We start from the raw sequence: 25961 nt of genomic DNA, 5'->3' as shown, positions 1-25961 counted from the left end.
CATCATCTTTGTTTTTAGATATACTGCTGTTCTTTGTTATCCGAGTAGGAAAAAAATGACGGAGCTCAAATTGAAAGAACTGAGTAATACTACAAGGTCAACATTGAAATCCCCACAAATGATAATTTGCTTCCCCCTGTCTGACAGATAGCACAACAAAGCATCCAAGTTTTCTAGAAATAGCTGGAAATTCCCTGAGGGGGACATATACACTGTTACAATTTTGAAAGTGCCATCATTGTTCTACTAGCCCATCTCGTGACAATATGTGGTCATGCACTTCTTACAGTGCTTCCTCTTTTAGATTCGCAGGAACTACAACCTCCACATCAGTTTATCGTGCTGCTTTCCATTGTTCAAGGTCATGACCCAATGTCTGTATCTCTGCTACTTTTTGGCTTAAACTATCCATGATTGTATGTTTCTTTCCAGCCTCGTGGATGACTTTATACTCTATCTCACCCAGTCTCAATGCCCAGCTTGTCAGACTACTGGAAGTGTCCTTAAGCCCCAAAAGCCATGTATGAGCTGCATGATCAGTGACCACTATAAATTTCTTCCCATATAAACATCAAAAATATGTGGCACTATATAGCATACAAATCGTTTTCCTTCTGTTATGGAGTAGTTGTTCTCTGCTCTGTTCAACTGCCCAGAGGCTTACATTGCAAGGTGCTCCTGTAACTTGTTTAGAGGCATCAGTTGACAAGATAAACTCTTTCTCATAGTCCAGAAAAATTATTACTGGACTCAATGTCAACACACTTTTCAACTCTTTGAACACATCTAGGCATTTCTTTATCCATTTCAACTTTACCCCCTTTTCATGTAAGTGGTCCTGCTGCATCTTCAAACCTTGCTATGAATTTTCTGTAACAATTTCCTAATCCTAAGAAAGATTTAAACTCCTCAGTATTATCAGAAACTGAAAATTCCCCTTTATCAAACTCATATTCACCTCGACCTCTTCACTACTAATAATGAGCCATCAGTAAATAACTTCTTCCATTGCAAAGTGACATTTTTCCATGCTTAATGTTAATTTCACTGCTCATAATCTTCTAAAAACGTCTCACAAATGTTGTGTATGCTTGCTGTATGTTTTGTGAAAATAGTTATATAATTGGGTTGGCACCCACTCCTCATATCTAAGAGAGAGAAGTACTTGCACTGCCACAAATTTTCATTAGTTTCAGTGCTATTTGGGGCTGGATATGCATCGATCACAGTTATGCTGTTAAGATGTCTTTAGTCACAACATAATCTACTGTATATCTTTTGGTCCCACAGGGTGGCTTTTGGTGCGACTGCCACTGCTGCACTTTGTGGACAAATGCTGTTTTCTGTTACCCTATCCGATAGTTGCTAATACTGATTGCAAATATTGCAGTATGTGATAAGATCTACAATATGCTGATAACTCTGTCGTTAGGGGTATGATGCTGTGTTGTAGGTGTTGCTGATAAAGGACCTCCAAGAAAAAACAAATCCTCAAATTCAAGCAATAATTTCACCATCTCCAATCTGTTCCTATCTCAAAGAGGCTCCAACTTCCTATGCAGTTCAGTTTTATTGGCAGTTTACACACTATCCTGGGTGCACACTGATTGAGTCACTACACACATCATTCAGGACTTCTGAATTAGCTAACAACATTCCTTTGGTGACCCATATTCCGCCTGTGCCAAAGTCATCTAAATTCACAGGCACTTTTTTCCTGCTCAATTCCTCCTGTATGTGTACTATGCTTCTCCTCACAAAGCTATGTCATATGTGTAATACATCATTTATTGCCAGTGGTTCTACCAAGCACAATGCGCTAACAAACCATTCCGGTCCCACATTTACACAGACCAACTTCCTGGTACCTCGCAGCACGGTAACATGTGAATTAATCCTTAGTGGTGTTGACTGCAGTTCAAACAGTTCACCACTTAAGATAGATACACCTTGCATCCCTACTTCTCTGGAAACTCTCCTGCCTGGAATGTCATCCATCAACTATACATCACCTAAGATCAGTTTTGGCACACTGCATTATCAGAAAGTCTAATACTAAGATCGTGCAGTATCCATTATTTAGTCGGAACACAATTACTAATCATTGCTTAAAATGGTGCATCTCCACCTTAAAATCTGTCATTGCTGGACCCAAAGACCCCACATCAGTTTCTCCAACTCCACGTAAATTATTGTGTGGAGGGTTTAACCACCTCTGAATCACAAGGTCCATACTTGCCACCGATACGCACTCATGTGTCCAGTAAAAACTTGGCCTTTTTACACTTCACTGTTTCCACTATACTACATTCTGTCTCTTCTTCTGTATTGGTTGCATCAAAATTTATTGGGAACTCCATGCGGTGGAGTTTGCTTTCGTTTTTGCATTTAACACCTGGTCCCCTGTTTCCCATTACTGTTTCTACAGTCATATTGATGGTGTCCACCACTCCACATCTACTACGCTGAGGTTGACGACATTGCCTCTGCACATGTCCCATTTCCCTATATGTATAACAACTCAAGTAAATGAAGAATACTCCTCCCTTATCCCCCATTCCTGTTACTGCATCAATTTCTTCAAATTCTGTGACTAATCTGAATGCACTACATGAGTTCTTCTTGGTACTCATTGTCACTCTTCTTGACATATTGGACAGCCCTTTAAAAATGCATCCAATGCCCTCTGTTTCATATAATTGAGTATGACTTTATTGGCCTTGTTATTTTCTCCTAATTCATATGTCAGCACATTCACTTTCCATATTCTATCCTCAAAATTTCTACCAGCTCATTATGCTTCTTTGACAGACATTGCACTATGTTCCTTCTTGTGCTGTGTAGCAGGGTTTTACTCAGTTTATCAGATGGCTGTGCCTCATAGTATCTCTGTAAATCGGACATAAGTTCTGGCTTCCCCTATTAACCGTAAGCTTGTCACCTGCAGTAATTGACCCCGTGACAGTCATCCCCAGTACTAGCTGGTAACTGCATGTCATCCAGAAAAGCCATTACATTGTGAATTGACTTTACAGAGAGAGGGGTGATACAAATGACTGCTTTTGGATCTAATAAAGGAGTTGGTTGCTCGGTTAATTCTAGCTCTTTCTCCCTAACTGAAAACCTATTATGCAAGTCTGCATTATCTGTTTTCAATTGTGACATTTCATTAAACAATGCTATAACTGTCTCCCAACTAGTGACACCCTGCATTTGAGAAATTGCCAGTGGTGAACCTTTATCTCAAATACACTCTTAAGGAATGCAAAATACACTCACAATATGCCGTATGACACAACACACACTTACATGTTATGTTGTATCATCGTCTGTGCTGACTCTGTGCACAGATTAGCCATATGCCCGTACTGATGACTGTTAACATAAATTACTGGTACTGACTCTGTACAGGAAGCAGAATGCATTGTCAAGTTCCACTAACTACATCTCTTAGGTCATAAATGATGCTCCTTTGTATTACCATGGAACTGTGAAAGATCAGCTAGTTCCCCTGCCTACACAAATGTAACCCTCAAATCCCTGTGCATCAATCACTTAAACTCCCTGTTGTTTACACATAAAACAGGAAAAACAATCAAAAATCAATAGTCTGCTCGCTCACCCCACTGTTTGATGAAACTGTGCTGTGATTGTGTAGCTGTCCTAAGTGGATTTCAATGGTGGTGGCACAAGCTGCCGGATGAAGTCCCCAAGTACTTCTGACACCACTCTGTAGCAAAACAGCACGAGTGGGGCCACTATGGTGTAGAGCTGGTAGAGTGGCAGGTTGTGAAGGCAGTAGTGTTGCCATGGGTGGCTAGGAAAACTTCACTGCAAGATACAACATATTTTTATTTCGTCTTGATTTGCAGCTTTGAAGTGCTGCTGTGCCCCTGGATAAGCCTTCTGCAGGCACGTAGTCCACCGGCAGTGCCAATGGCATCTGAAGGTCCCAGCGGAGGGATGGCCGTTAATGTCTTCATCCCACTTTGCTGGCATTGTTTACCACACTCAAAACCATGTGCCAGAGTTAGCACTGTAGCAATGTATATGTCTGCAGAATTCTTGTAAGTGTCCACTGCTACCAAATTAGAAGTTCACCCTGATGCAGAAGGATGACAGCAGTATTGCCCTGTCTGCAAACCATTGCCCTCCATGGGAAAAGTTCAATGCTACCATAGAGGCTGGGGGTGGCTCATCTGTTGTCATTCTAACTGCATGGATATGGACTTTGGACCGTGAACTGGGCTGCTAGAGCTGGCTGTCCATACTGGCATCAACTGCTGGCTGGCTCAGAGCGTGGTAGAGACTAGTCTGGAACTGATGTCGTGGAAGGTGCTGCCATACTGTGCATAACTTTGCTAGAATCAGATAGTATTTTTAGCAATTAGTAGCACACTTCTTGTGCAAATACATTCTTTCCAGGCATGTTTATGCAACACCCCTAGTTCACCATCGTGTGGAAATACTCCGCCGGCTGAGTTGTAGTTGTATGGCCTTTCTGCAATGTCATTACAATTGGCCAGCTTGCCAGGCTGCCTTGCAGTATAGAAACAGGTTTGCTTATGAAATTACATATCGACACTTCTGTGCTTGCCTGCTTGCTTCACACATGGCTGCAATGGAGCTGATTTTAATTCAGTAACACCCAAAATTTAGTGACTGTGTTGTAGTTCATTACAGAATTGTGGAAAAATTTGAAGTTATTACCTCAACTACTTTTCAAGGTTTTTGATAGTGACGACTTGTGTTTATATAGTAGCATGGACGGTCAACTGCAGCCTACATTACCAACTATCAGAGTGCAGATGTGTGTACATTGTGAGTGACGGTGGAATTCTAGTTGGTGAGCTACCTTAAAAGTATTTGCAATTGTCCATAGAAAGTAATTTGAGTTGTTATTTGGTTTCTTATTATTTTACCATCCACCTTTTATTTCTCTTTAAATAGATCATCTGATGATGAACAGGTAACAAATTAAAACCAGTAATGGTACCACCTGCATGACCTGAGGCTGACATATACAGTGAAAAAATACAAGATTATCACTGTGTTTCCCATCATTAGATCAGATCTTCCATTACTGTATGCCCTGAATGTAGAATGTTAACTTTTGTGAGCTTATGTTTTGATAAAACTTTCATAGTTAATCTGATTTTAAATAATGATCTCTGATCTCTTTGCCAGCTGTTGTCTGACGTCTTTTGTTGTACTAGATATTGTGGCTCACAGATCATAAATGTAAATGCGGATGTGGAACCTAAGAAGATCAGATTTCATACATTATATGTTCCCCCTCCCCCATGAACCATGGACCTTGCCGTTGGTGGGGAGGCTTGCGTGCCTCAGCGATACAGATGGCCATACCGTAGTTGCAACCACAACTGAGGGGTATCTATTGAGAGGCCAGACAAACGTGTCGTTCCTGAAGACGGGCAGCAGCCTTTTCAGTAGTTGCAGGGGCAACAGTCTGGATGATTGACTGATCTGGCCTTGTAACATTAACCAAAACGGCCTTACTGTGCTGGTACTGCGAACGGCTAAAAACAAGGGGAAACTACAGCCGTAATTTTTCCCGAGGACATGCAGCTTTGCTGTATGATTAAATGATGATGGCGTCCTCTTGGGTAAAATATTCCGAAGGTAAAATAGTCCCCCGTTCGGATCTCCGGGCGGGGACTACTCAAGAGGACGTCGTTATCAGGAGAAAGAAAACTGGCGTTCTACGGATCGGAGCGTGGAATGTCAGATCCCTTAATTGGGCAGGTAGGTTAGAAAATTTAAAAAGGGATAGGTTAAAGTTAGATATAGTGGGAATTAGTGAAGTTGGATGGCAGGAGGAACAAGACTTTTGGTCAGGTGATTACAGGGTTATAAATACAAAATCAAATAGGGGTAATGCAGGAGTCAGTTTAATAATGAATAAAAAAATAGGAGTGTGGGTTAGCTACTACAAACAACATAGTGAACATATTATTGTGGCCAAGATAGACACAAAGCCCATGCCTACTACAGTAGTACAAGTTTATATGCCAACTAGCTCTGCAGATGATGAAGAAATTGATGAAATGTATGACGAGATAAAAGAAATTATTCAGGTAGTGAAGGGAGACGAAAATTTAATAGTCATGGGTGACTGGAATTCGTCAGTAGGAAAAGGGAGAGAAGGAAACATAGTAGGTGAATATGGATGGGGGGGGGGGGGGGGGAGAAATGAAAGAGGAAGCCGCCTTGTTGAATTTTGCACAGAGCATAACTTAATCATAGCTAACACATGGTTCAAGAATCATAAAAGAAGGTTGTATACCTGGAAAAATCCTGGAGATACTAAAAGGTATCAGATAGATTATATAATGGTAAGACAGAGATTTAGGAACCAGGTTTTAAATTGTAGGACATTTCCAGGGGCAGATGTGGACTCTGCCACAATCTGTTGGTTATGAACTGTAGATTAAAACTGAAGAAATTGCAAAGAGGTGGGAATTTAAGGAGATGGGACCTGGATAAACTGAAAGAACCAGAGGTTGTAGAGAGTTTCAGGGAGAGCATAAGGGAACAATTGACAGGAATGGGGGAAAGAAATACAGTAGAAGGAGGATGGGTAGCTCTGAGGGATGTAGTAGTGAAGGCAGCAGCCGATCAAGTAGGTAAAAAGATGAGGGCTAATAGAAATCCTTGGGTAACAGAAGAAATATTGAATTTAATTGATGAAAGGAGAAAATATAAAAATGCAGTAAATGAAGCAGGCAAAAAGGAATACAAACGTCTCAAAAATGAGATCGACAGGAAGTGCAAAATGGCTAAGCAGGGATGGCTAGAGGACAAATGTAAGGATGTAGAGGCTTGTCTCACTAGGAGTAAGATAGATACTGCCTACAGGAAAATTAAAGAGACCTTTGGAGAGAAGAGAACCACTTGTATGAATATCAAGAGCTCAGATGGTAACCCAGTTCTAAGCAAAGAAGGGAAGGCAGAAAGGTGGAAGGAGTATATAGAGGGTTTATACAAGGGCGATGTACTTGAGGACAATATTATGGAAATGGAAGAGGATGTAGATGAAGACGAAATGGGAGATAAGGTACTGCGTGAAGAGTTTGACAGAGCACTGAAAGACCTGAGTCGAAACAAGGCCCCGGGAGTAGACAACATTCCATTAGAACTACTGATGGCCTTGGGAGAGCCAGTCATGACAAAACTCTACCATCTGGTGAGCAAGATGTATGAGACAGGCAAAATACCCTCAGACTTCAAGAAGAATATAATAATTCCAATCCCAAAGAAAGCAGGTGTTGACAGATGTGAAAATTACCAAAATATCAGTTTAATAAGTCACAGCTGCAAAATACTAACGCGAATTCTTTACAGATGAATGGAAAAACTGGTAGAAGTGGACCTCGGGGAAGATCAGTTTGGATTCCGTAGAAATGTTGGAACACGTGAGGCAATACTAACCTTACGACTTATCTTAGAAGAAAGATTAAGAAAAGGCAAACCTACGTTTCTAGCATTTGTAGACTTAGAGAAAGCTTTTGACAATGTTAACTGGAATACTCTCTTTCAAATTCTGAAGGTGGCAGGGGTAAAATACAGGGAGCGGAAGGCTATTTACAATTTGTACAGAAACCAGATGGCAGTTATAAGAGTCGAGGGGCATGAAAGGGAAGCAGTGGTTGGGAAAGGAGTGAGACAGGGTTGTAGCCTCTCCCCGATGTTATTCAATCTGTATATTGAGCAAGCAGTAAAGGAAACAAAAGAAAAATTCGGAGTAGGTATTAAAATTCATGGAGAAGAAGTAAAAACTTTGAGGTTTGCTGATGACATTGTAATTCTGTCAGAGACAGCAAAGGACTTGGAAGAGCAGTTGAACGGAATGGACAGTGTCTTGAAAGGAGGATATAAGATGAGCATCAACAAAAGCAAAACGAGGATAATGGAATGTAGTCAAATTAAATCGGGTGATGCTGCGGAAATTAGATTAGGAAATGAGACACTTAAAGTAGTAAAGGAGTTTTGCTATTTAGGGAGTAAAATAACTGATGATGGTCAAAGTAGAGAGGATATAAAATGTAGACTGGCAGTGGCAAGGAAATCGTTTCTGAAGAAGAGAAATTTGTTAACATCGAGTATAGATTTAAGTGTCAGGAAGTCGTTTCTGAAAGTATTTGTATGGAGTGTAGCCATGTATGGAAGTGAAACATGGACGATAACTAGTTTGGACAAGAAGAGAGTAGAAGCTTTTGAAATGTGGTGCTACAGAAGAATGCTGAAGATAAGGTGGGTAGATCACGTAACCAATGAGGAGGTATTGAATAGGATTGGGGAGAAGAGAAGTTTGTGGCACAACTTGACTAGAAGAAGGGATCGGTTGGTACGGCATGTTTTTAGGCATCAAGGGATCACAAATTTAGCATTGGAGGGCAGCGTGGAGGGTAAAAATCGTAGAGGGAGACCAAGAGATGAATACACTAAGCAGATTCAGAAGGATGTAGGTTGCAGTAGGTACTGGGAGATGAAGAAGCTTGCACAGGATAGAGTAGCATGGAGAGCTGCATCAAACCAGTCCCAGGACTGAAGACCACAACAACAACAACATGTTCCCCCAAACCTTTATTTGTATGTATGACCTATGAGAAGGAGACTAGTCATAGGTGTTGATGATTCCTTAACCCGCAAGTCACGTCCATCTCATCTATGATAGTGGCTGTACTATACAATAGTGAACCTAGGATTTGGTGACAGTGTAGGATATAATCCAAATTTTCTAGCTCAACTTTGTAATTTAAAAAATTATAAAAAAATCACACTTTAAATTTAAATTCATAAGTTGTTAAACTGAATACAACTACTAAGCGAAAGGATTGTTTGTGTTTTAGATTCTGATCAGTACAAACACAATGACATCTGTAACTTGTAAGTACAGCTGCAGAAATGCGTATGCATGCAAGCCTCTGACCTTCTCAACTTTTCCATAACACATTTATGAGGAGAAATAGTAGATAAGCAAATAACTTCTGAAACTTCTGATATTGTGCATCCATAGTTAGCATGGGCATTTGAAGTGAACAAATATCAGAAATGATTTTTGCAGTTGTCTTTAGCTGACACTTAGGTTGTCCGTAGAAGCAACTGAATAACAATATTGTCAATTACACTGTTTCTAAAATGGCACTATTCCAGATCGAATAGGTCAGCAGTCACGTAACTGAAATTTTGTCAGAGCTGCAGAGGTAGTATTGGTCATTGTTGAGGACACTCAGTGTCGGCACATTTCCGAGGGTGTGCTGACAAGTAATGCCTCTGAATTTTTTTGTGTAAAAGCTCTTAGAACTTTTTAAATAAAACAAACATTATCAATATTCTAAAGCTTTATTCCTTACGTCTACATATTTGCAGCCAGTGTCTGCTAGAGGGCTCTGAATTGTGGCATGTAACATGGTGGTGTGTAACAAAACTATGTCAGTGCCTGAGAAACAGCATACAGTAAACAAATTTCAGATTTTAAGAGTTTTTCCACACAGCAATGTCATACCATAAACAAATGCTGCGACATCTGCAACAATCTGACGCCTTTGGTTCAGTGTTGTCAATCATCCTCCATACAGTCCTAACTTGACCCCATCTGATATTCATCTGTTTCCAAAACTTAAAGAACGCCTTCAAGGACTTCTGTGTGAGAGGGATGAAGCAGTGCAAGAAGAGGTAAGGTTGTGGCTATGTCAACAAAGTCAAAAATTCTTCAGTAATCATATCAACAAACTGGTCTCCTGTCGGCAGAAATGTGTTTGTTGTCAGGCTGATTAAGGCTCGTTTTATTAGTTATTATTTTATTAATTATACCTCTTATACGTGGTATTTCTGCAAAGCTGTGAGACTTGGAAAGCACATTAACAACTAATGAACCATGAAGTTTTCTGGATTCCCTGATTAAATCAGTCAGCGAAAGCCTGAAACCGTTTAACACTTTGACTGTTTATATGTTTGTGACATGATTAGATAGTAGGTTTAAAAAACTTGGTTGAAGGACATTTCAAGAGGCCGACAATGCTGCACAATTACTTCAGGAAGAGTATGCTGCAATCATCACATCAACATCATGAATAATACCTGAAACAAAAGCATCCATGAGCAGTGTTAATACGTCTTCTGATACATCTACCAGTTTGAAATCGGATGGTGTACTTTTTTTTTCCCCTAATCACAACAGTGTAACATCGATGTCGTTACACCAGTCAGTGATTCCATAATTGGCCTAGGTCAGTATTTTGAAAAACCTGTAATATACATGCATGCTTGTGTATTAGAATATTGGGTAAAACCTAACAGTATGTTGCGTGTAATGGCCACAAAATATCTGTGATGTACACCGAGTTCAGTTCCTGCAGAGAGAGTTTTCTCCAAGGCATGCGAAATAATTAATGAAACACACAACAGACTAAAGGAGAAAAATTTAAATACCATACTTTTTATAAAACTGAATTTGCTTATCTTGTAACGTTGTATTTTAAACAACAGATAAAAAGGCAAGAATTTAAGTACTTTACATATCGCAAAATAACATTTGCTTATTTTGTATTGCTGTCTCTAATCAATAAAAAACACTAGAGTGGCATAAGCCGAGAATCTGGGTCTGACAGGAGGCATGTTAAGGTAGTCCATGCAGTTGTGGCAACCACTATGTCCAGATGGTATACTGGTCAGCGCATCTGCCTATTAAGCAGGAGTCCCACATTCAGATTCCACTGCAGCACAAATTTTCAACTTATTTCATTGATACAAATCAATTACCACTGGCAGCTAATGTCTTTAATACCTTTGTGTTTTGATTCATAGCGGCAGAAAGATTAGAATTGTGTCTGATCTTTCAGATGTGTCCAGAAGGACAGACACCACATATACTCTTAAAGCTCTTTTGATAAAACGGGCCTTAATCAGCCTGACAACAAACACATTTCTGCCGACAGACCAGTTTGTTGATATCATCACTGAAGAATTTTTGACTTTGCTGACGTAGCCACAACCTTACCTCTTCTTGCACTGCTTCATCCCTCTCACACAGAAGTCCTTGAAGGTGTTCTTTAAGTTTTGGAAACAGATGAATATCAGATGGGGTCAAGTTAGGACTGTATGGAGGATGATTGACAACACTGAACCAAAGTCGTCAGATTGTTGCAGATGTCGCAGCATTTGTTTATGGTCTGACATTGCTGTGTGGACAAACTCTTAAAATCTGAAATTTGTTTACTGTATGCTGTTTCTCAGGCACTGACATAGTTTTGTTACACACCACCATGTTACATGTCACAATTCAGAGCCCTCTAGCAGACACTGGCTGCAAATATGTAGACGTAAGGAATAAAGCTTTAGAATATTGATAATGTTTGTTTTATTTAAAAAGCTCTAAGAGCTTTTACACAAAAAAATTCAGAGGCATTACTTGTCAGCACACCCTCGGAAATGTGCCGACACTGAGTGTCCTCCACAATGACCAATACTACCTCTGCAGCTCTGACAAAATTTCAGTTACGTGACTGCTGACCTATTCGATCTGGAATAGTGCCATTTTAGAAACAGTGTAATTGACAATATTGTTATTCAGTTGCTTCTACGGACAACCTAAGCGTCAGCTAAAGACAGCTGCAAAAATCATCTCTGATATTTGTTCACTTCAAATGCCCATGCTAACTATGGATGCACAATCCCAGTAGTTTCAGAAGTTATTTGCTTATCTACTATTTCTCCTCATAAATGTGTTGTGTTGTTGTTGTTGCTAATTCAAAAGGTTCAAGAAGACCTTTTACCTCTTGTATAGCTAAGTAATTTTCTGCTGTGAGGGAAGGCGGTGCTCTTGAACTTTCATTGATTGCAGTCGCAAGCTCACTTTGTACTTCCAAAATTCTTTTGAGCATGTAATGTATGAGCTGTTCCATTGAGTCAGTACCTCTTGTATCTGTTTCAGTTCTTTTTTGTTTGCTCCTTTTTGAGCATTGCACAGGTTGTCACTGGCTAGTGTAGAGTTATAAAAGAAAGTCACAATATCCATTTTTTCCAATAAAATTTCGGAAAATGATTCCACTTTGAAATAGTCTCTTGTACTGTTTAGTTGATGCAGTGGGCAAAACAGGATGAATGTTGAATCCTTAAGATTTCGGCAGTTCTTTTCATATCTGCAATATTGTCTGTGACCACTACCGCTTTTTATCATGAATATTGTATTCCGGCAAGATTTGATTTATGGGCTGAAAAAAATGTAATGTTAAAATTAACTGCCAGTATGTCCGAAAATTTGCATAATACTTTCAAAGAAATGTTTTTTCAACATCTTGTTATGTGAAAAATTACTTTTACAAATAAAAAATAATTCTTGTAAAATATGGGTCAATATATTAGTTGTCGATGCTAAGTTGAATTTCAGTGTCATAGACGCACGGGTAAAGCAGAAGGAGGAAGGAAAAGGAGAACGAAAAGAAGAAGAAGAAGAAGAAGAAGAAGAAGGAAGGGAGGAAGGTCACACAAGAAATAGGCATGCGAGAGGGGAAATGTTTACTAGTCTGCCATGCAATGCTGCTACCTTAGGTGTGCGTGCTTGCTGATGAACTGCAGCAGATATGGTATAAACTGCACGCAGGAGTAATAGGGTATAGCGAAAGTGCACTGAAGAGACTAGGAGTGTTTCTCCTTGAGTTGACACTGAATACAAAATAATTGGGCCATTACTCTATTGAAATGCTACAGCTGCTACATAACTGAGGTCGGCAGCATTCATGATCTTAATGCAGTCGACATAAAGTGTGTATCTTGTAGTTTTCATGGAAGTTTTGTTGTTCACTGAGGGAAGTGCATGGTGTGGTATAAAGAGCATAGTGATGAAGGGTAAGGAAAGGTGCAGGGAGAGACAGCATTGTTGGCACCTTCACCCATCATACTGATCTAGTCCTATAATATACCCAGGCTGCTCAAAGTTCGTGCTTAACAGATGATGATAGATAGCATTTCGTCGACTGGAGTTGTGATAAAACAGCTTAAAGTAGGAATAAATGGTTGTAGCTCTGTCATAAGTTGCTTTGAGAAACATGTATATTTTTTATTTCTTGATAAAAAGTCAGGTTGTGGGCCTATTTTTCAACTGTGGCATGCTGCAAGTTCATAACAACAGCTTAAATTACACGATACGTGAGAGCTTTCCATTACCATTGAAAAATTACAGTTTGGTTAATATGACCTATATTTACAACTTGCTATAGTTAGCCATTTTTGGCAGAAGATATTGATGCCATTTTATAAGCACCAGAAGTTTTAGTTCTGTTTTTATTCGTTAATGCAATGCAAGCACTTCTGTACAAATCACAGACCAAAGCATGTTGTTTATTTACTCAGAAGACAGCAACACAGTAAAAATAATGCTATGAGCAGCTGATTTTGCGATGCTGTATTAATTTTGGTTCAGGCGGTGATGGGGTTCGCATTCGTTTCTCACTTGTTACTCTGTTATCATACAAACTTGAAATGCACCTCTCAAGTGTAAACCTTGTGCAGCCCACTATAAAGGTGCGCGACAGTAACAATATTTCGAGAAAGCTCATTACAGAGGCATTTACATTCAAATGTGTTGCTTACTTGTAGTAATGAATAAGAAAATAAGTCTAGCCCGTTGAAATATCGTGTGGCTAGGGCCTCCTGTCGGGTGGACTGGTCGCCTGGTGCAAGTCTTTTGAGTTGACGCCACTTCGGTGACTTGCCTGTCAAAGGGGATGAAATGATGACGATGGCGATGACGATGATGATGATGATGATGATGATGATGATGATGATGACAATGACGACGACAGCAACACAACACCCAGTCCTGACTGGAGAAAATCTCCGACCCAGCCAAGAATCAAACCAGGGCCTCTTTTCATGGCATTCCGTCGCACTGACCACTCAGCTGTTGGGGTGGACGGAAACTCAATTATTCAATGATTTGTCAAGGTTGGTAGTGTCTGTAAATAGCACACAAGTGACATGACATTGTATAATATTTCTGCTGTTTAAAAGAAAAAGAAAATAATAGTATAAAACTTTTCAATCAATTCTGCTGGTGGCAAAGTTTCTGAAATGGTAAAATGGTGCATTGAAAATTATTGCGCAAGTAAAAATGTTCTTTCTGCCATCCAGCATCCGATTCACATCAGACTGATGAGAATGTTGACCAACTGCATTATTTAGAGGTCACTGACTGATCTCAAAATTACGCATTTTGCGTAATTATCTTTCCCGGATACTGATAGAAATGATCAATAGATGAAATCTCTGGGATGCTTAAATAAAGTTTGATAAAGTAAATGCCGATTGAACACTAGTAGCATACGACTGTGGCCACCAATCAATTCGTCGGTAACTGTACTTTGCTGCGGCCTGAAAGAGATTCTAAAATCCAACATAATAAGTTGAGATGTGGCATTAATGGAAAAGGAAAATAGGTTCTTAATTCAAATGTGGCTTTTATAACACTATTAATGTAATTATAAAGTTACCGATATGAGAGCGACACTTACATTTTATGAAACAGCCATCGAAAAAAAAAACGAGAAAGAGAGAGAGAGAGAGAGAGAGAGAGAGAGAGAGAGAGAGAGAGTGTTCACAGCTCTCGCTTATATATAGTCCAAAACAAATTATGGCGACTGCCTTTCAACTTTTTACGGAGCAACATATAGACATTTTTCTGGAACATTCTTTAATGGAACAGCACAAAAATACATTCCCTACATTAAATCATGACCTTTTCTCCTTACTTTATGCACTTACTTACACAGAGAAAATTTATTCTTAATGTATTTTAGGCTTAATTAAACATTTGGGTCATATCCTGCTATTTATTCAGAAAGCAACATTTCAGACCCCCCCACCTCTTACAACTAGCTCACTATTTGATCCCTCACCCTTCAGTTCTATCCATGGTTCTCTCTCTCTCTCTCTTTCTTTTTTTTTAAGTGGTCTCTTAAATTAGTTGTAATCGATAAATGTTTATCATCTTACTGCTGATGGTACACTTCACAAACTATTATCTCCCGCATTCTTGAAAAAATTCCAGGCAGATGATTGATTTTTACAATTCATTTTCAAAACAATAATGAAAACTCTCTTTATGCACTTCTCACACAAACAAAGCTGTCTTGGAAGTGCGGGATTTCTGCAGCCAACAGAGACTATTGGTGCCGCATGATATAGATCATTTCGTGTCGGCTCCATTCGGAACACTTTGTGGTGACTGTGCTCTTTGTCTCACGGCTGCCAATGACAATGATTCAACCATTGTGGCACAATAGTTCTGTGACGAAGAATAATCCTGTGGTTGTGTGGCCTTTAAATAATGAAATGAATGACAAAGAAACCATTGTCAATACAATGAAGTCACCTCCTACAATACCTCGAAGAGCTAGAAGCTTTAGGGGTAGCATTCTTCCTCTTGACTCTCAAAAAATTATTAATCAGTTCTTAGAATGCTGTAAACTCAAAAAATAAGAAAATAAAAATAATGGTGAGCTAATTCACCCTCTTCACAAGTTTCAAATAAGGGGTTTAACCATTAATGGGTAAGAGCTTAAGAAATATATACAGGAGTTTTGTGTTTTCGAATCATCTTATACATGTACAACTGAAAACACTTGTCAGTACAATGTGGACTAAGAAACAGAAGAGGACAGTTGCAGGTGTGTTTAATTAATAATGATAATAATCATATTTATTTTGAAATGCATTATGCAGTACAATCACAAACACTTAACAAATCTTTAAAATGTCATTTTTTCCCTCTAATAACTGTGATGTATTACAGCAGTCTTATTTGCATTTGTATTCCTTGCTAAAAGCAAGTATGCTCACACATTTGAAGATGACCATCTGTATAATGTGCATTCATGAATCCATGTTATTTACATGTATAATTTCTACAATAAGCGCCTGATCGGTATGAAAGCACATGACTGGGAGTAGTCATCACTGGAGGACAAACTAGAAAATTCCCTCTCACATGTTTCCTCCCCCACAGTGACCAGTCTATTAACAACAAACGTTTATAAACAGCATAGACTGGCTTAGGTGCCACAATATTTGATGTTGACTAAATACCACCATGCAGTCTACTTTCCTTCTGCACTCCACACACCACAGAGGTGATAGGATAGGATCCAACAATTTTTGCGCATCTATTAAAGAAAAATTACATTATAAATGGTATAACTATCAATTGTTAAACTAGGCTCCTGATAGTGATGATAGTGCTTACACTATCGATTAATCAGTGGTTTATTGTTGTTTAAGTAACACTATGCCACACACTCCTGATACAGTGGCCTTGCCCATTAGCCTTGTTACTTGTGGCATCTTGCCAATTCCCCTAAGAGTTTGAACTTGGTGTGCATCTACTCTAAAGGAACCGTTAGCCATCATCTGTTCTTCCAGATATGTCCCAACATAACACTGTGTCCAGATGGTGTAGTGGGCAGAACACCTGCCTAGTAGGCAACATATCCAGATTTGAATCTGCTCCAGCCCAAACTTTCAACTTGACCCATTCATATAAATCGATATCCACTGGCAGCTAATGTGTTTGTCTTGATTAATAGGGGCTGAAAGATTAGTATGGTGTCTGCTTTTTCAAACATGTCTGAAAGGATAGACACCACCATTTTACACGGTACAATTCAGAGCCCTCTTTCAGCCATTGGCTGCAAATATGTAGACATGAAGAATAAAGCTTTAAAATATTTATAATGTTTCCTTTATTGAAAAAGCTTTAATAGTTGTCACATAAAAAATTCAGACGCATTCCTTTTCAGCACGCCTTTGTAAATGCGCTGACACTGAGTGTCCTGCCCACTCTGGGCTAGACCACCATGACTAGCTCTGTAGATCTGGCAAAATTTCATTTACATGACTGCTGCAGGGACAAATGCCAAACATTCTAACATTCTCTCTCTCTCTCTCTCTCTCTCTCTCTCTCTCTCTCTCTCTCTGACAAAAGAATCTGGTCCAGCACAAACTTTCAGCTTTCCCCATTGATGTAAATCAATGTCCACTGACAGCTAATATCTTTAATTGCTTTGTGTCTTTATTTATAGTGGCCACAGGATCAAAATGGTTGGCGAGATGACGCGAGTAATGAGGCTAATGGGCATGGCCACTACACTACATCAGTAGTGTGTGGTATAAGTTGATAATTTGAGCCTGACGGGAGGCGTGCTAGGGTAGCCTATGCAGTTGCGGTGACTGCTGCATCTGGGATGAGGTAGTGGTAAGTTCATCTGCTTAGTAAGCAGGTGACTTGGTTCGGATCCTGCTCTGGCACAAATTTTTAGCTTTTCCCATTGAAATAAATTGATGCTCACTGGCAAATTTTGTCTTTAATTCCTTTGTGTCTTGAACTTTAAGAGTTTTCACATAAAAAATTCAGAGGCATTACTTTTCAGCACGTCCTCGTAACTATGGCTGGTTTCTGGTTGTCCAAAGTGTGAAGTGTACATCTCCCAGGTTGTTCAGTCATTGGGCTTTCCATGTAGCACCATGTCAAGTGTGTACATAGAATAGCATATTGTTTGTCATTTCAGTTAATAGCCACACTATGTACAACTGCCTCCTTGCTGTGAAGTACGGTAAGCACTGCCCCAATATTTACTTGTAATCGCTGTATATCAAAGGGTACAGAGCTAAGCAGGGATATAGGAATACCACCATTGAGGGCTCGAACTATAGCAAAAGGTCAGTTGGTCTGATGACTGATGGTACAGGTTAGTACACACATGGTACAATGCATACGCGTTCCCAAAAGGCTTCTTTTAAAGCTTTATGTAAAAATTGTTTAAGTGAATAATACTTACTTTTGTGTTTCAAGTTGATACATATATGAAAGTTACTGAAATCACCTTTGAAACATAAATAATATTGGGCACTTCCAAGTGACTGTACTTAAAGAGCCTAAGGCCTAATTCACTAATATTTATAGAATGGTGTACTCATTGTTTGAATGGTAATCTATGCATCTTTTCCATCGCCAACCTTTGCGAAATTCATCCTTGCATCATCTATGTTGAGATCAAGTTTTTCAAACTATCCTTCCTGTGTTTCTTATTTTGACGGCCATCTCTTCTGTGGTACACTCGTAGTGATTCAGATGAAGCCACTAAGTTCACTTGATTTGTCTTTTCTGGTCTGACAAATTGCAGTTCAACACACAAAGACCACATTTGACAGTATTCATGCATATTACAGTCTTCAGAATGAGATTTTCACTCTGCAGCGGAGTGTGCGCTGATATAAAACTTCCTGGCAGATTAAAACTGTGTGCCCGACCGAGACCCGAACTCGGGACCTTTGCCTTTCGCGGGCAAGTGCTCTACTATCTGAGCTATCGAAACATGACTCACGCCCGGTCCTCACAGCTTTACTTCTGCCAGTATCTCGTCTTCTACCTTCCAAACTTTACAGAAGCTCTCCTGCGAACCTTGCAGACTAGCACTCCTGAAAGAAAGGATACTGCGGAGACATGGCTTAGCCACAGCCTGGGGGATGTTTCCAGAATTTTTACCCTCCACGCTGCCCTCCAATGCTAAATTTGTGATCCCTTGATGCCTCAGAACATATCCTACTAACCGGTCCCTCCTTTTTGTCAAGTTGTGCCACATACTCCTCTTCTCCCCAATTCTATTCAATACTTCATCATTAGTTATGTGATGTACCCATCTAATCTTCAGCATTCTTCTGTAGCATCACATTTCGAAAGCTTCTATTCTCTTCTTGTCCAAACTATTTATCGTCCATGTTTCACTTCCATACATGGCTACACTCCATACAAATACTTTCAGAAACGACTTCTTGACACTTAAATCTATTCTCGATGTTAACAAATTTCTCTTCTTCAGAAATGCTTTCCTTGCCAATGCCAGTCTACATTTTATATCCTCTCTACTTCAACCATCATCAGTTATTTTGCTCCCCAAATAGCAAAACTCCTTTACTACTTTAAGTGTCCCATTTCCTAATCTAATTCCCTCAGCATTGCCTGACTTAATTTGACCACATTCCATTATCCTCGTTTTGCTTTTGTTGATGTTCACCTTATATCCTCCTTTCAAGACACTGTCCATTCCATTCAACTGCTCTTGCAAGTCCTTTGCTGTCTCTGACAGAATTACAATGTCATTGGCGAACCTCAAAGTTTTTATTTCTTCTCCATGGATTTTAATACCTACTCCGAATTTTTCTTTTGCTTCCTTTACTGCTTGCTCAATATACGGATTGAATAACATCGGGGAGAGGCTACAACCCTGTCTCACTCCCTTCCCAACCACTGCTTCCCTTTCATGCCCCTCGACTCTTATAACTGCCATCTGGTTTCTGTACAAATTGTAAATAGCCTTTCGCTCCCTGTATTTTACCCCTGCCACCTTTAGAATTTGACTTTCTACTCATCTGCATTAACTTACAGTTTTCCACATTTAGGGCTAGCTGCCATTCATCATAGCAACTGGATATTTTGTCTAAGTCGTCTCGTATCTTCCTACAGTCACTCAACTTTGACACCTTACTTTACACCATGGAATTATCAATCATTGTAGTTCTTTACGCAGAAGGTTTTATTTTTCATCATTCTTTTGACAGCTTTTCTCAATTGTTATTTAGTTTCCTTTGAGATATGTGATAAATAAATTCAAACTCTGATTTCCCATGGTGTTGTGTCCCAGAGATCTTTAAAATTCTTATATTTCTTTTTCAGTGTAAGTAAAATTCAGCAATTTAATTTTCTTTGACTATGAATTTTAATCATGGTTAGGTAGTTCACCGTGTAGATATACAGATAACTTTAAAGATTAGTCACATGTATATTAACATATTGGGTTACATCATGCTTAATGTGAACAAATGTTTCAATTAACTTTGTATGCAACACATATTTCTTTAGTGTTATTGCATGTCAACACAAGTTCAATTGCTGGTTTACACAGAAAATCCATTGCATGTTCAAAATGGTTATTCTGAGGAATACAGATGGTGTGGCCATTAATGGCAAGCACTATCTGACATTGATGTCATTGTGCATTGCTGTGAAAACATTAGACATGTGAACTAAGTAAATAAATTATTCTTATATGTGATGTTGCAATGCTTCAAATCTTTTGACCCCCCACACCACCATCACCACCACCTCCAGCACCTTCTGCCTCTCTGTTGATCATTTGCTCAATTTCTCCACCCAGAAACACTTCTCTCATACCATTATCATTTATTCAGCATGATGAAGGAAAACTTGAATGACTCATCATTTGCCAATAATGACCTATTGAAAGCAGCAGTTTTCCAAAAGATCCTTGCTGCCTGTTGCCATACTTGTGAAAATTTATTCATATATTTACAAAGAATGATGAGTGTTTCAGAAAATGTATTTTATAGGAGTGTCTTGATCAATAAAAGTTTCTCACACTAACATGACAGTGATTTTTTTCTTGAATTTGGCATATATGTATATTTTTTTATGCATTCAAACTACAAGAGGCAATGAAAAGTTTCTGTTCAAATGCCATACAGTCCAGAATCGGTATGCCAATCATGCAAAATTGCCGTGAGCATTGAGGCAATCATACAACCAATGCACCAGGTTGAAGGTACCGATTTGCTAAAATACCACATCCTACTATCTGAAGAAGCCCGTAACTGCGTGTTGTGCATCCTCATCCAGCATGATTCGTCTATCCTTCAAGACCTTTTTTAAGGGACTGAAGGTGTGATAATCAGATTTGAACAGAGCAGGACTGCAGGGCAAGTGCTTGAGTGTCTCCTACTTCAATTGGTGTAACTTCTGCGTTATGACACTTGTGATGTGGGAACATGCATTGTCTTGAAGCAGCAGTAGCTTTTGTATTTTTCTTGAACCATTACACAATGGTGGTTTACAGCAGACGTGCTGCCCCCTACACATTCTTCATTTTATGATGGATGTCTGTTAGTATTTGTTCTTCAGGAGCCAAGAAAAGAATAGCAATATCTTGGTCCTGTTTGGATGCGTTTGGTAATAATGTCGTCATAGTTCACATTTCTGCACTTAACTTATGCACGTTGGAAAGACACGAATGCAACTCTAATCCCTTGCCTACATGTCAGTACTTAACATTACCCACACCAGAGACACGCTATGTTGCATATATACTGCAGGGACGCCCTCAAATGGAAATTTTTTGATTGCCCCTTGTATTTAGACAGTATTTTTTCTTATGTATAGTGATCATCTTGGTTCTGTCTTCATTAATGCAAAATTATGATTTTATGAAAAATGCAGCTGAGAAAAATGGCCATACACCGTCGGTTTTATACAGCATTGGCTCTTCAGGACCTTATTAATGAAGTTCCTCTCACAGAAGTGGCCAACAAATTTAAATGTAGCAAAGGAATGTTGCAGTCCCTTCAGCAGTCTGCCTCTACTTATGCAGGTACTGTCTATTCTAATTCTGATAAGTGCATATTAATCATACTCTTTAGTATAATGTCTGAAAGACATAGGACACAAATCAAAGGCTTTGCTTTACTACACAATTCTATGTGCTGATTAGCAGTAGCATTCAGGATCTTGTAACGCTGTGGTAAGTGTTTATAAAGTCAAAATAAGAGAAGCTACAAACTAAATTAAAAGGAAAGCGTTTTTGTTGTCTTTGGACATGGTGGTGGTGATATTATTATTTGAGTGCTCTTGCTTACGGTGTAGAAGTACTCCAAATAACCATCGCTTCAGCAGGTTGCCCAACATTTTTTTTTTTTTTTTTTTTCACCTAGAGACAGTTAACAGTGAAACTGTAAACTTTGATCCTGTTTGCCTTCAAAGAAGGAATTGTACTAATGTACATTAGAGATATTTTTACATGCTGAAGTCATAAAACCATATTCAGTGTTGAAGACAACATATATTCCCACAAACTCAATTATAACAATATTGTGAGAAGGAAAGTTGCTACTCACCATATAGCGGAGATGCTGAGTCGCAGATAGGCACAACAAAAAGATTTTCACACTTAAAGCTTTTGGCCAATGACCTTTGTCAACAATAGGCAACATACGTACACACACAAACTCACGCAAAAACAACTCACACACACAACTCAATTACCTTGATTTGGTGCCTTTATTGAATGTCAGTGACATTAAAAAATAACAAGAGAGGGAAAATTGTAGATACTGGGTACATAAGTATTTCATTTGCCAACCTCATATCAGAGGCCCCCTTCAACTCTTCTGCGAGAAGAAAGAGCTACTGGCTCCGAAAGCTCGCAAAAGTTAAATTATTGTGTGTGTGTGTGTGTGTGTGTGTGTGTGTGTGTGTGTGTGTGTGTGTAATAATTGATTATTTTTGTTGTTATAAAGTACTATATTGTAGTATGTTATTGTATTTTTATTCAAAATGAGCAATAAGGTTGATTTATTTGTAATAAATGTTAAAGGTTAGCAAGAAATGGGAAAAAATGAATTGGAACAAATTTACTAACAAAACTTTTAACTTTCATCATTGCATGTATCGACTTTAGAAATAGCTTGGAAACTCAGTCATACCATTCTGAAATTAACAATGAAAATTTTAGAAAGTCAAACACACAATCAGAATTGTACCTACAGAGGCTGTGTAAATGTTAAATTATCACATTTGTGTGATTATGTTTAATTATCTCATTTACGTAATTAGTATTTCAGTATAATATCTAAAAAGTGTTTCCTTAAAAATTTCCTTTTTTTGCATTTATCAATTTTTGAAAAAACACTCCTCAACTGTTCTTGTAAATTCTAATTCAGTGTTACAATAGGGCTGTCTCGGCCTCTCTTAATAATCTGTCCTCTCTTTAAGAGTGACAAGACCAGAGTGAACTATAAATTCATCATTTTGAAGTAGAAGCCATGTGGTAACTGATGGGTGATAGTGGTTCAGAGTCATACATTTAGCGCCGGCCAGAGTGGCCGTGCGGTTCTAGGCGCTACAGTCTGGAGCCGAGCGACCGCTACAGTCGCAGGTTCAAATCCTGCCTCGGGCATGGATGTGTGTGATGTCCTTAGGTTAGTTAGGTTTAATTAGTTCTAAGTTCTAGGCGACTGATGACCTCAGAAGTTAAGTCGTATAGTGCTCAGAGTCATTATACATTTAGCACCTCTCACCAATACTGTCTATGCAGTAGCTACACTGACATGCACATGGGGGTTGAGATATTACAATAGATATCTAGGTTCAGGTCCAGTCATACAGACAGCTTTAATTTGTGTCAAATGTTCATTTCTACCTGGAGTTTGTAAATTTGTGTGTCTGTCAATGATTTTATTTACTGCAAAATTCAGCAACTTTACAAAAAAATCCAAATTGCTAACCAGCAAAAAGGAGGAAGAATATGTATTAATGAAATAAACAGAACAACATTTGTTTTGCTGATGACATTTTACTGATTATGCACTAGAGGCAAATGTGAGCAACCAGTGAAAAAATGTAGTAGAGCAAATTTGAAAGTAGGGCTGGAAATGAACTACACCAGACTCCTGATTATCCTGGTTAATGTGGACCCGAGACTGCATGGATAACTGAAAAACATGGATAATCCAAACTTCATACATTATTACCAGAAACAACTATTTATTGCCTTGTAAATAATAGACTTCAGCTATCAGTCATCCTTTTGAAATTTTATTGGCAGATCTAGATTTCAGCTACAAACTAGCCATTCTCAATGCGCTATCATTTTTGATCAACGCATGTAATGCCTGTTGGTCGAGCTTCATCTGACCAACAGGTGTTACATGCATTGATCAAAAATGATAGCGCATTGAGAATGGCTAGTTTCTAGCAGAAATCTATTATTTACAAGTCGATATAACAGTCGCTGCGTGCAACAGCCTTTGGAATGGAAGGTACCCTGAACCATTTACTGTGTTTACAAAACATGTTACTGAGTTACGTACTTTTCACTCACCAGAAACTGACAGCTAGTTTAAAAATTACAATGAAAACACAATGTATTTTATTTTAGTTCATCTTCAGGAAAAAATCATCCAGTTTTTCCTGTTCCTGTTTTTCATTCACCCTTTCCTGATGATAGTTTTGCACTGGTCAAAACATAGTTATAGTCAAACAAATTTAGTCTGGCATACTGTAATGACAGATCAGCACTTCCTTTTGTGCCTTCACAAGCACAACAACAGGTTCCTTGATCGCCTCTTTTTAGCAACCTCTTCCTCTACTGAAAAAACTTTGTTCATTATATCTGCATAACACAGCTGCTCAAATCCTATTTCACAGCCATCACTGTTTAATTATTCACAGATGTTTTTAACACGTAAACACAATCGTAAATTTGTTGTACAAGATTGGTCAGACGAGTAGCAATATCACATTCCTCCTGACCTCAACTTTCAAAGTTCTCCGTAGAGGTTTCTAATGCAACAGAATAGGGCAAAATTTAATGGAACATATGATTCTAAACATATCGAGGAATATGATACCACCGAGCAAAGTTTATGCGAAGTTATGTAAATGCAAGAGCTTGAATTGTAACTTTGTTGGATTACTTTATTGATGAGAATAGATCAACTTAAGATTAACTGTGATAATTTAATATGTATTGTAATTAATTTATAAGAATAAATTAAAACTAAGTCGAAAAGGGTGTAAACAAGAGCCCAATTTATGATTCATGGAATTCATACATAGAAAAGTGATAGTAATTACATTGGAGGCAACTGCAAACACACAGGAGTTATGTTACTCGGTATTTGTAAAGCATTTAACAAAAATAATTGAGAGATCATCATAGATACAAATTTTACATAATTGTGATGTGAGTATTCTAATGTTTCAGCACAATAACTGTTTCAGAAATGTTGTAAAACCAGTTTTCATGACCAGTTTTGTAAAAGCATTCAAATCTTAACTGTAATTTCAATCAAGTTTGTTCAAAACAGTGTCTACTGTAATTTGCTATTGTTGGTATTTGCATTAGAAGCAGTGGCAGTGGCCACAGTCAGTCAGCACTACATCATGTTTTAGACGCAAAACCTGTGTCAGTTTTATCTGTGTTGTGATGCAGTAAAACATATTTAAGAAATATTTTATCTGTTTCGGCTATGTTATTCTTTTGTTTGCACAGTCAGAATTACAATGTTACTTGTAATCCACCTTGATTGCAAAATGTTTATTCATATGACCGGTTTCGGTTTATCTAGAACCATCTTCAGATCTGATATTTCATTTACAGGAGTAACCCATCCAAATCTAGCAACTTTCACATGCTGCATCACATAAAAGAATTGTCCATTGTCAACAAGTTAAGTAATTGAAATGTAGCCATGAAAGCTGGTTATGTTTTAGGCTGTTGCAATCTTTTTCCATGAGCAAGCATTTGTTGTTCTCTTCACATTGTCCCAAAACTTATTAACGCCATGCACTGCATTGTACACATTTGCAAATTTACAGAAAATGAGGTTTTTTGTCCAAGTTGTTTCATGAAATTTGGCTAGCGATGATGTTTCTCAGCTGCGATTGTGCCTTGGTCCATTGCCTGTTTGAGTACTGTAACAAAAGACAGAAGGTGACTCGTAAGTCATTCTGCCATCCAAAACAAGCATATATTATACAGGACGACAAGGTGTGCTGTCTAGTAAAAGAACATATCTTTCAGATAAATCTCTCCCATCCATGTACACACTCTCAGCAGGAACAAATACAGAATTGAACCATTCTCTGAAGATATTACTGTCCATCCAGGCTCCCTTCTGATGTCTGCAGCAAAGTATTGATGTATGTAATAAAGTTATAAGTTCGATATTTCCTCATATGTGTGCAGTTTGTTGATTTGCAAATAATGAGTGACTTCAGTTGTGTTCATATATTGAATTTGTGCAGAAGAAAAACAGTTAACCTTTATTTATTAGGCTTTCTTCTGGTGCCTTATGTTCCACTCCAAGAGGCT

General features: G+C 38.6%; 1 protein-coding gene across 1 annotated transcript in view; it reads left to right on the top strand.

Moving 5' to 3' along the window:
* LOC124803348 (DNA polymerase theta) overlaps window positions 1–25961 on the top strand; it is a 347939-nt gene that overhangs the window by 185955 nt on the left and 136023 nt on the right. The window contains exon 14 of the mRNA XM_047264537.1: window positions 21308–21458. Coding sequence (XP_047120493.1) covers window positions 21308–21458 — 151 coding nt within the window. The remainder of the gene's footprint in view (window positions 1–21307; window positions 21459–25961) is intronic.

Source organism: Schistocerca piceifrons, chromosome 1 (genome assembly GCF_021461385.2).
Source record: "Schistocerca piceifrons isolate TAMUIC-IGC-003096 chromosome 1, iqSchPice1.1, whole genome shotgun sequence".
Taxonomy (NCBI): domain Eukaryota; kingdom Metazoa; phylum Arthropoda; class Insecta; order Orthoptera; family Acrididae; genus Schistocerca; species Schistocerca piceifrons.
This window is presented reverse-complemented; position numbering and strand designations above follow the sequence as displayed.